The 12334-nt window shown below is 40.3% G+C and overlaps 1 protein-coding gene across 34 annotated transcripts in view; it reads left to right on the top strand.

The window, feature by feature from the left end:
- DTNA (dystrobrevin alpha) overlaps positions 1 to 12334 on the top strand; it is a 222850-nt gene that overhangs the window by 195982 nt on the left and 14534 nt on the right. For 23 of the 34 annotated variants that reach the window (XM_039703021.1, XM_039703020.1, XM_039703015.1 and 20 more), the window contains 5 exons: positions 3187 to 3283; positions 4551 to 4568; positions 8531 to 8690; positions 11562 to 11651; positions 12160 to 12328. In XM_039703021.1, coding sequence (XP_039558955.1) covers positions 3187 to 3283; positions 4551 to 4568; positions 8531 to 8690; positions 11562 to 11651; positions 12160 to 12328 — 534 coding nt within the window. The remainder of the gene's footprint in view (positions 1 to 3186; positions 3284 to 4550; positions 4569 to 8530; positions 8691 to 11561; positions 11652 to 12159; positions 12329 to 12334) is intronic. The other 11 variants (XM_039703022.1, XM_039703040.1, XM_039703024.1 and 8 more) reach the window with 1 other exon arrangement.

The raw sequence follows: 12334 nt of genomic DNA, 5'->3' as shown, positions 1-12334 counted from the left end.
TGACAGGGGCCAACCAGTCATTCTCAGTAAGAGAAGAAATAAAAGATAAGCCTGGCTTATGGTTTTGGAGGCTTTTTTAAGTAAGTCAGCCGATGCGTATTTTTTATCCATTTTTGGTGCAGTCTGTTGTCCTAGAAGTAATTAAGCTTATGCTTTAAACTGCATGCATTAGAAATCTCACATTACTTCTCTACATTAAATTAAGCATATGCATTAGTATTTGCAGAGTTAGACCCTTAGGTCATTTGGAACAGGTCCCCACAGCCTGGTCCAAATGCCATTAATTAAATGGGAAAAAATGTTCAGAACAAATGCCTTTACGAAGATTTCTAGTTTGTGCTAAAGAAAATAGAGAGCTACAGGAAAATACAGCCAGAATTAGATGTTAATCTTTGGAAATTTCCCCCATGTGTTGAACTCCAAGGAGAGGTCAGTTCTCTTCATAGTGCAAAACCAGGCTGCAGAATGATCCTCCTTGTCACATGGGGAGTGAAGAGTAATGTCATCTGCAGCTGCTGAAGATTAGAGGATCCTTCCTTCAGTCATCCCACCAAGCTAAAAACATTAATATGGATGTGACTGCATGTTAGTTATGACACTTTACATGGATTTGCTAATTTCCATGTATATCACATTGAAGAAGTACAATTGTCATTGGCCCAGATCCGTAGGCTTCCTGGAAGTCCTGAAGTTCATGTGGTGAGAGCCAGACAGAGAATCCAAAAAGAACTATTCAAAATGCTCTGTATGAATAGAGAAGAGAGTGTAAGCACTTTCTTTCCAGTGAAACAATGCTAGATTGCTCTGCCCCCTGACTAATGAACATTTTTTGCCACTTAGCCACTCCTCACACAACTAATATTTTAGTGGTCTGATGCATATCCAAAGGAAATTAGTAGGAAACTGTGCTAAATTTTTTTCTTTACAAATACTTGATAGTTTTATTATGGTGTTTTCCACACAAAAATATTTTTCTGATTTGCAAATCATTTTTTTGGCTTTCCAATCTAAATTAGCTTCTTTATTTCTATGAGTGATTTTGATGTGTAATTACTTCTAGAGGTGTACAGTGGGACATTGTGTGAGGCATATAACACTGACTGTCATGAAAATGTGTACACTGTAAAATATACCAATAATGTAGCTCTTGTCCATCAAACTGAAAGTCCATTTTCAGCAGGTTTAGGAAATCAGCTTTCTATGTAGTTGACTAATAAAATGCATTATACTTTTAAAAAAGGAATGATTGTGAGTGTTAGCAGGCTGGCTACTTAGCTTTTCCCTCTTTTCAATTTTGATAGACATATTAAAGCATAATCCCCTTATTTTAATTTCTTGATATGTGATGTACTTAGGGCAGTGATACTGAATTCCTCACCTATACCTTCCCTGATTTAATATGCAGTGTGAGAATCAGAAAATAACTTCTAATCTCTGTGTCTGAACTGCTTTGCATTCCTTCGGAAATGTTCACCATTTGAAAGGCAAAAGTCTTGAGGAAGTTTGACACCACCTCGAATTCCTATACACTTAAGGTAGCATAAGGCTGTTCTTATGTGTAAAACAGCAGGACTCAGGGTAGCAGCCCTGATTTATGTCTGTTACCCTGCTGATTTTTCAGGCTTGAGGCACTTAGGGCTGTGGAGCAATTTAGTTCACATTATAGTAAGAAAAGCTGGAATCTGGAAACCATGTTGTGGGTACCTGTCCCACCATCTTTCACAAGCTGCTGTAGTGTGGCACTCACTGAAACAAGGTCCTGAACACAGCATTCCTTCACATTACCAGTACTGTCTTGGAGACAGGTTGGAAAACCCCTTACTTCCAAGAATTTGCTCTGGAGTACAGCAGGAGAAAACCCTTAGAGGAGTAGTCTGTACAGTGCACGCTGCTTAGCTCCTCTTTCCCTGTGGAATGGATCTAAAGCCCAGCAGAGCTCTGTGCTAGGACCTGCCACTTCGAATTACCCAGACCTTATTTTTATTAAATAATAAACTCTGCTGCCTTTGTACAGTTCATAGCACTTCCAACCATTACCTGTCTGGAAAAGAAAAGCCAACACAGGCGTTTTGTAGTGGGAAATAGATCGATCCTTCAGAAGAGTAAATGCAACCTGGCAGTGTTACTATATGATCCTACTATATAGGTGAGGGATAGCACACATGGGCAGTCCTGTAGAGATCAATGTTGACTATATCTGTAGTTGCTGTTGCTCACTTACAGTGAAGGCTTAAAATCAGAGTTTCATATTGCCCTAAATACAGGAAATCTACTTAAGCCTTGTTGGTTCCAGTGCTTTTCCATTTAGGATAAAATTGTCATATTTTGTATGTAGTACAAGGCTAACAATGTAGTGTTTGTATGTTATTTGCAATGCAGTAGAATATAAAATACATGTATATTTTTCAGTAGTAATGTTAATTATATCATAACCTCCATAATGCAACAATTTTATTTTGTTTGTAGGTGGAAACTTCCCACAATTTAGTGGTTTAACATGTGCAAGTGCTGTTCCACCATCCTGTGCAGTGGAGCTGTGCAGAATCAAAGCTGTTCAGATTTATGGGAGCACAGAGAGACTGTCACACTTGGAGTGGCTCAGTATTCCCACTGTCACGCAACCAGCACTGGACTCTGAGTGCAAAGAATTTCAAGCAGTTATATCTGTACTATGTGATAGTCTTCCTCTTGCTTTCAGGGGAAAAAATAGAAACAAAACCAGATTACTGTGGGTTTTTGTCTGAATTTCTGAACTCTCTTAGCTTCTCTCATATCTCTCTGTGTTCAGTGCCCCTGCTGTAATTTCCTGTCCTTCAGGGCATGGCTTTAATTTCTCCTGACAGCTAGTGAGGTTATTGACTAGAGTTCCAAAGCTAAAATTGCCAGGCATTTGCACAAGGGAATATAACAGAAGCTTGTTTGAACCTCATTTGTTCTTTGAAGAAGGATCTGTGTCGGTATCTGTCTTTTCCCTAATCACTATTCAGTCCTATGAGGGTTCCCAGTGAGCGGGAACTCCCTAGCCTTCATGTAGCCACATTCTAAACCCTGTGCTGAATTCATACTGTGTTTGCTTTCCTGTGGTCTGTAGGCATGTGTCCCCATAGTAAAGCTGGCAAAATTATGCACTTAAAAGCTGCTGCTGCTGTGAGGGGTAAGCTCTGATCAGGTCTCCTTGTTTCTCAGACAGCGGAAGGATGAGCTGGAACAGAGGATGTCTGCTCTCCAGGAAAGCCGAAGGGAGCTGATGGTTCAGTTAGAAGGCCTCATGAAACTGCTGAAGGTAAGGAACTCCACCTGGTACTACCAAGGAAAACACAAAGTAAAGCAAGAGGGAGGAGAGTAACCACAGAATTCTGCAGAACCTGACTGTTTCTACCCACACCATTTGGCTGTGTTTCCCTCCCTTTTTGTGTTTTACCTTGGTCTTTTAATTCAGGGGTTTCAGATGATGTTGTTCCCGTAGCAGCACTGCATCATCATTGTCACCTGCTGCTAGGAGAAGCAAGAAAAAGAAAAGAAACTGACACATAAAAAAAGTTAACTATTAGCTGTAAAGGAAGAAAATACCTCAGTACTGTACGCTATTATTCACTGCAGGTGACAGTATAGAATCACTAGGCTAGTTCCTTTAACTTTGCTCTGAAGTTAAAGTTTCTTTAATTTATTCAGTTGCTGGTTCTGTCGGATGAGTCATTTGACAACCACACCTACCTCTCTCAGCTCAGAGGTGCTTTCCCTACAACACTTGTTTCATTTTCACGGATGCAGAAGGAGGCCCTTGTTAAAGAGATGAAACATATCTCAAAAGAGGAGTTCAGTTAAGAACCAGGATATCAAAAAGCATGTGCATTTTTAAAGACAGGCTAGATGGAAGATGTGTTTTTATTTGCAGCCTTATTTTACCTGATGTGCTTCAGGACAGATGATGCCACAAATTCACATTGGAAGAAAGCTCCCTGAGTAGCACAGGAGTCTGTTTTGTTGTTGTCTATGGCAGCTCAAGTGATAGGATGGAAATTCTGTGCAACTTGGGTCAAATATGACTCAGATAAGAGCAGAAGGAATTTCACTGAAATCCATTTAGCAACATGCCTCCATTTAGATGCACCATGCATCCATTTAGATCCATTTGCATCAAAGGATGAGTTTGTCACTTGCCCCTCCTCAGACACAGGCTTTTCGGCCACAATGCACAAATTGGTGGCACCTCAGCAGCAGAACCCACTGAAGAGCGAGCAGATTTTTGGGAGCTGGAAGTAGGCAGGATACTTTTTGTTCTACTCATGAAATGTCACAGTGCCACAACCAGCAGTCAAGACTGCTGGCTGTTAGTAACTGCCTGGACAAAGAAAATTTGGGGTAGAAAATGACAGCAGCTTTCTGCACACTTTGCACTATTCTGGTGTTTCAAAGTATGCAGAGGTGGGACCTTGACTTGATCTCCTATCTTCAACTATCTTGAGTGCACCTTTAACCCTGTGCTCCAAATTTGGCTTTGTTTTTTGTTCTTTGCTTACATCTCATGTGCTGATTGTCTTTTTCTTTAGGAAGAAGAATTGAAACAGGTAGCAAGTTACCTTCTCTTTGGATGCCTCACTAACTCCTGAGTGTGATTGTGTTCCTGTGATTTGTGTTACTTCCTTTGCTTGAGAAGTGTGTGTGTGTGTTATTTTGACCAAAATTAATATTTTGCAGTTCTTTCCCACATTAGTGTCTTGGAGCAGTTTTCACAATGAAACATCTTAGCACTCTAGAAAGTGAGTCACGGCTACAAGGAATCTTCCTCACTCCTCTAAGTTAAAACATGTGAGGTATAGGAACCACACCTCAAATGTAGTGGCGCCAACCTAGAATATGAATTAAATAGATAAGATTTTGAAAACGTAATGAGAAATTTTGTACTTTCAAGAAAAACATAACTGAGCTTAAATTAGACAAGGGCAGTGAATTTGAAAGGTCATTTTATTCAGAAAAAGTCAGGGCATATTGTGCACATCTTTAAAAGTCGGCACTGATGCTAATAGCCCCATGAGTCTCCAGGGAAATAAATGTTTTCTGCAGCCTAGATCAAAACAGAGGAAGTATTTACATTAATAATAGTAAATTTTGGAAGATTTAATTGTTTCTGAGCTTTTCAGTATTGTAATGGATCTTGGAAATATATTAGGCTTTAAAAAAAAGGCACTTTTCAGATAGCAGTCTGATTTATGAGTTCAATAAAAGTGTTTCATTTTAACAAAACACACTTCCTCCTGCTTTCATCAGTAGAAGTGCAGTCACAAGTCTGATGTGTTCTGTCTGTGATACAGCATGCAGAGTTTGTAGGTAATTCTCATCTTCATAAAACCAGCATTTGGCTCATTTTTGTAGAGTTGCACTCAAAAAACCAAATCTGACCAAATACCATCTCTATGTAAGGGCTGTCTTTTTTCATTCTGAAGATCTATTTGCAAAAGAGAAGCTTCCAGTGTGACAGGAGTTACCTTATCATATAAAATGTTCACTGGACAGTGTAAGTGAAAGCACATTTTCAGGCTGCTATGAGGTATTTTTATGGCTTTTTTCTTTCCAAGAGTAATAGCCTCACTGAATACCAGGTGATGATGCTAAAGAATTACTCTCGCCATTTCCATTTAATGATCTCCATTATGCTATGCCATTTCATGATCTGTTGAGAGAAACAGGATTAAATTAATTTCTGGAGGAATTCAATTGGAATGAGCAGCCTGGCAATTCATCTAATGCTTATGAATATTATCTATTTCTACATTGCCCTTCCTTGAGAAAGGATAATGAGTTCTTCACATCCCTGTCGTTTGATGAGGCTGTGCAGTTTCCCCATATGTCATCCCAGTTCAGTCCCAGCAGAGGGAGCAATGGGCTAAACCTCCTGTAAAGCCGGTTTTCATTTCAAGCATTTTATGCTAAGCATGCATGACACTTTATAGTGGGGAAATTTTCCTGTCTAGCAAGAGTTAACTTAAAAGCTGTAGCAATTTGCCTAGGGTTGGTGAATTAAATAAAATACCTGAAAATATTCCTGGGAGGCATGAGAACACTGATAGCTGCAACCAAGTACTGTACAAAAGCTGAAGCCATCCAAATATCCACAGTGGCTGTGGTAGCTCCCCTTTCAGCGTGCTTTAATCCTTAGCTGGTAGAGCTGTCAAGGTTTGAGAGCAATTCAGTGCTTGTCTTCTCTGCTGACCTTACCAAGAAGTTAAGAGTGGCTGTCATAGCAGATTTCAGACTATTAGGTCCAGCCTTTAAAAACCGCAATTCTCCTGATAACCACTAAGCAGGAGTCCAATCCTAATAACGCTTCATTCCCACAAACCTGGGCTGAGATGGATCTAAACGAGTAAAATAGATTGAATTTTCACCTCTCTGAAATCAGGCATTCCCTAATATCCTCCCATTTTAACTTGCTGTTCATCAGTTCTGTCTCGTACTGCCCAAATAGTATAAAAAGTGAGGAGTTTTTTCCTGGACAAGGAACTCTGAATGCTTCATCTTCCTGTGCTTCCCAGACATTCTGTGTTTATCATAAACACAAGACCCCAGTCATAGCTGCAGAGCAGACAGAGGGTAAGCACTGGTTGTGCAGCACTTTCCACATCTCTTAAGGGAAAATTCCAGCCTAGAAGTACTGATGGGCATCTGTTATTTTTAGTAAATAAAATGCCTATTCTGAAGTTCATTCCTGAATATGACTTGATGGCAGGAAGCAAATTTTGTCCTTTTTTTCCTTGTGTTTCTCTGAAAGTTCCCACTGTTGTTGGTGTTCCCAGAACAGAGATCAAAGGCAAAAGGGAGCTACGTAAAAAAGCAAGGGAAAAAGGGCACTTGTCTTTCAGAGAGCTGAGAACCAAAAATTCCTCAGCAAATGTGTTTGAGTGAGGATGAAATGTGCTCCGTCAGGGCATGAAAGAAGAAAGCTGGAGGTCCTGGGTGCCCTGCCTGATGTGCAGGGATTATGGCTCACAAGGATCTTGGAACATCTCCAAGTTGCTCTGGGCTCTTCCACTGGAGGACTAAATACCTCCATTTCTGCTGGAGCTGGTATAGATGATTCTAGAAACAGGAGAGCATCTGGCTTTTATATATTCAATTTGCCTTTTCCATCCATCATGTAAATGTTCCAAAACCAATAATTAAAGAAATTATAAGTATTAAATCCTCCATTCTTCCATCAGTAATGTGCTTATTTCTCATAAAATTAATTTACCCTTGATGGCTTTCAGGTGATAATGTCTCTTAGAAAGGGGTGATAGGATAAAAGAAAAAATAGCTTAATACATTGTTACATTATTTATGATCCAGGTCAGGAATTTGTAAAAGTCTCAAGAACAATGCTGCACTCAACCTGCAATGGCTTGCACTTGTCTTTCTCAGAATATATTTGCCAAACATAATCAGAGCTGCAGTGGCAACCAATACAAAAGTCAAAATAAATTCCATGGGATGAATTAAGAAATCCTCTTGTATTTTTAAAATAAAGCTAAGATAAGGGAAACACCACCTCTTCAGTCACTTTTGACTGAAAACAACCAGGAGCTTGTGTTGCAGTTCCCCTTTAAAAGCACTCAAGCCACCTCCATCCTTGGCATCTGCTAAACACTGGGTTTCAAAAGCTATGTGCAGTTTGGTGTGGGTTCCAGCATTAGTTTTTTCTTACATGGCTGCACATTCCCAGGACTTTGAAACAGAGGGTGAGAAGAGTGCTGTGTCTCTTGATATCATTCACCTAGCTTCATTAGTAAAAATTACAATTTTTTTTTAAGTCTGCTTGAATTTCAGCTCAGTGATCCTAACTGTGAGGTGCTAACAGCATGACATTTATATGACTGGTGTTAAAACATTTTCACTTCCAGCAGCTGAACCCATGACAGGAATTTATATTGCCCTATCCCTACAGTGTTTTGGGAGTGTCTGAGTATGTGGAGCAGATAATTTAATAGTGGCTTAAACAGTTCTCTAGCTCCAAATAAAAAGCAGAAATGTGTGTTATTTATTGCAAGTGTCAGACTTTATGTGACTGAGAGGTTGCATGTACCATGAACTTGTCCTGCAGGCAGGGGTAGGGCAGGGCTCTGCTGGAAGGGGCTGCTCCAGTCCCTTGCCCAGGCTGAAAGCCAGGCTGGTGCCAGCAGCTTTCCCCTTCTCACAGCCAGAATGGGTTACAGTTTAGCAGACATGCATGTGAACTGGGGGAGTGAGAGGGGAGAGGGCAGAGAGCTCTGTAGTGTGGTCTTTATTAACTTGGAATTTTTTTTAATTTAGCTGCCTGACATTTTCCCATGCTTGGAGGAAGTCAGATCTTGACTCATATTTTCCTACTTACTGCTTCTCTACACAGAAGCCTTACTGTCAACTAACAACTGACTTTGGTTTATTTCTTCTAGCAAAATTAACATTACCCAACTCATCTACAAAGAGCACGATGACTTTAAGCTGAGGGATGGGTGACCAGGACAGCAGGCAGGCTCTTGCAAAGCCCCTGTTTAACCCCTTGATTGTTTTGCAGACGCAGGGGGCAGGCTCCCCACGCTCCTCGCCCAGCCACACCATCAGCCGGCCTATTCCCATGCCCATCAGGTCTGCCTCTGCCTGCTCCACCCCGACCCACGCACCTCAGGACTCTCTGACCGGGGTGGGAGGAGATGTGCAGGAAGCCTTTGCACAAAGTAAGTCTCATTAACAGCTTGTTTGAGGCACCTGGAGACTGAGGAATCATTATTTCTTGTGGTTACTGACTTTGTGTACTTGAGCTTCTGAGTTAGTGCAACAAAACAAAAAAAACCCCAAAATATATCTGTGACAACTGCATTTTGCCATTGAAAATCAACTTTGTCAGCCATTAAAGCAAGATGTCAAAGCAAGCAGGTAAGCAGAAACTGGACAATGATGCCAATTAATGGAGCTTGGGGTAAGAAGGAATTTTGATGCAAGAGGGTGAGAGCAGTTATCACTGCTCTGTTAAACAGAAAAATTGATATTGACCTCAGCAGGCATTGTCAGTGTGTTTTAAATAAAGACTTTGCTAGAAGTAAATGATACAATCATAGAATTAGTTCAGGTGGAAAGGGCTTTTGTAAGTCACTGTGTCCTTCTGCCCCAAGAAAGAGGGCTTCAAAGTGAGATCAAGCCATTCAGGACCTTTACCAGCTGAGTTCTGGATGGCTCCTGTCACTCATTTTTTCTGTTGTAGTGTTTCACCATCCTTATTGTGTAAATTCCTTGTCCTTCTATCTGATTGGAACATCCCTAGATGCAACTTGTGACTGTTGTCCCTTGTCTTTTTGCTTTGGGCCTGAGAAGGGTCCAGTTAGACTAGAAAGATATCAAGTCTGAAAGTCTAGGTGAACCCTCTCCTTGCATTTCCAGAAAACTGTCATCGCCTTCTCACTTTTTTCAAGTAAGAATAAATTTTAAAGTGTTTTGAGTTTCTCATGCCATTCCTTGCATTTCCAGAAAACTGTTATCGCCTTCTCACTCTTTTTTTCAAGTAAGAATAAATTTTAAAGTGTTTTGAGTTTCTCATGCCACAAATTAAATTATTGTGTTGAATAACACAGAAAGCGAGTAGTCCGTGTTATATAATTGAGGAAATATTCCTTATTTTTTTAATCTGCTCTCTCTCAAATATTTGCAATTCCACGATCTCAATAAGTTTTTTCCCCCTTACCCCAGCACAAATTAAACATAAGTTTAAATGTAAGCTCGGAAGTTCCTCTGCTACAGTGGGAGCGTGCTTCTTCTCAGGAACCCAGTTTAGCCCTCTCATGCACCCTTTCCCCTTGATTTTCCTGTGAATTGTGTCTGTGTGTATTTTTGGACAAGGTTGAGTCTGTAATGCAGTCAAGAACTTTCTCCTAAAGCACTGGTCAATTCAAGTATTGAACATAGGCATAATTCCTGGTCCCAACAGAACGTGTTACTGCTAATCTCATTTTCTGTGGCAAAAGAAAAGTAGGCAATATGTTTTCCTTTTTTTCTGCTATGAGAAAAATCAAGACAGGCAAAAATATGGAGCCCTAGCTCCTATGCTGTTATGGGACAGCTTCTTCTAGAGAGAGAGTAAGATAAATAATATAGTGGCCACAATAAAATATCCATAAACAATGCTAAGTCTCCCTCAGGCAAATGCATTTTAAGTGTAAAAACATGTTCTGTTCAAGACGAAAAGCAATATAAGAAGTTATGTGATCACATTTTAAAACTGCTGCATTTGATAAATACCTAGGTTTGTGTCATTAGTTACTGTAAGCTCTAGATAGGAAGGTCAAACCCAAAGAACTTGAAGCCAGCATTCTGTCACATCTTGACATATGACTTTGTGAGGGGGGTTGGGCTGAGATTTTATGGCTCCATTCTCTGCTGCACCAACTGAGATCTGCCTATATACACATAATGCAGACAAGCCATGGTTAAAGGACATTTTCTCTTCATTTTTTCCGTTTCTCTTTCACAGCATTTCCAATAGTTCAGAGGCATAAATTTGGGAAGACTTTAGAGAGGGAGTGGTTGTCTGTGTGTGTGTAAGAGAGTTTAACTACTGTAATTTACATTCCAGTAACTATTTGCTAATGGATACATTAAAAAAAAAAAAACCTCTTCAGGATCTGAGAAAATTTTTTAAATGTATTGGTTTGCATTCAGCAGTTTTAAAAAATCTACAGTAGCTAGTTCCTGTAATTATTCCATTTGGAAGACTAGTGATTCTGTGGAATATATTGATTATTCAGCTATTCAACAATAGTATCTGTGTTTGGGGTTTGAGGGAGTTAAGCACACGTTACCCACAGACCCCTCCTAAGGAAGGAGTATTCTGCAGCTCACAAGAATCTCTCATGATTGATGGTTATGGGAATATTGCCAGGTTCAGCAGGGAAACACTTCTAGATGCATTATTAGAAAGAGTTTAAAAGCAGCCTGGGGCTGTTTAGAGAGGCAGTAGAGCTTCCTTTATTAAAAAAAACAAGGGGGGGCTGGGTGGGGAGAGAGACAGAGAAAGTAAATTATAGAATATACAAGAAAGTCCTTGAGCTACAGGAGAGGCTGAGAGGGAGAAGAGAAATCCATACAGTCTTGATGAGGGATGAGGTCAAGTGTGTTTCTTCAACATTTGCCATAATTATCTGGCAAATATCTGGCAATAATGGTGTCATTAAACTGAGCTGTGGGAACTTAGAGAAAACACTTCATTTCTTCCCTCCTCCCCCACAGGCACTGTAAATGAGTTCACGCTGGATTTAATCTTCCAGGCCTGGTCTGCTGGTGTCACCACACAAATGCAAGCTTGATGGCAATGAATAATCTCCACATATCTGGCATTGTGATTAAATGAAGCATGAGGATAGGCTTCTGCTTTTGCATACAGCATAAGTAAATGAGGCCATTCTGCAGAGAACTCCTCTGCACGTGCCCCTCACAAGGACTTTGGTACCCTGAATTATCACAGTGACAGCTTTCAGCGGGGTCAAAACTGCTTTCAACAGTAAGACATATGTTGTGTGAATAATAGTAACATGTGCTTTGTCCATCTCTTGCTTCAGGTGCAAGACGAAACTTAAGAAATGATTTGCTGGTGGCAGCAGATTCAATCACCAACACCATGTCTTCTTTGGTAAAAGAACTAAATTCTGGTGAGTGAGGCTTACAATGGGGAATAGTCACCACAGTGACAATTTCACGTTTGTATGAAAAAAGTGGGTGGTAGAAAGATACATGTCTTCAAAGCTTTTTATGCTTTTGTTAAAAAAAATCCTTAAGTAACAGCTTCTGGAACTCAGCAGTTCTAAAGTCATGGATGTAGAGATGCAGCTGGATACAGTGAAAAATTTGTCTGTGATTCCACATGGAGTGGAATTTCACTCTTTAGAAATTAGATTTAGCATAGATCATACAGGACCTGTTGTAAAATGAAGTCTGTAGTATTATCTACCATTAAAATATCCTACCTAATAACTGAGATAAGCAAAAGTTCAATATTTGGTCCAAGAAGAAAACTATAAGCTTTGCCAATATAAGTAAAATAATATGCTTTTAATCACTATGAGGAGGTGGCATTCTCGGTTGGAAAGGCAAAGAAGTGCTTAAAGAAATAGGCATGTGTACTTTTGTGGAAGTTAAATGGGACGTTTTGCTTCACAGAAGTGGGCAGCGAGACAGAGAGCAATGTGGATTCTGAGTTTGGCCGGGCTCATTTTGATGATCTGGTTCCATCCCCCACGTCTGAGAAGGCTTTCCTGGCACAGATCCACGCCCGGAAGCCAGGGTACATCCACAGCGCTGCTGCCACCGGCTCCATCCGCAGTGACATGTGGGT

Source organism: Passer montanus, unplaced genomic scaffold, assembly GCF_014805655.1.
Source record: "Passer montanus isolate IOZ18808 unplaced genomic scaffold, ASM1480565v1 scaffold16, whole genome shotgun sequence".
NCBI classification, from domain to species: Eukaryota; Metazoa; Chordata; class Aves; order Passeriformes; family Passeridae; genus Passer; species Passer montanus.
Note: the sequence above shows the minus strand (reverse complement) of the source record. Positions and strands in the feature narration are given on the sequence as shown.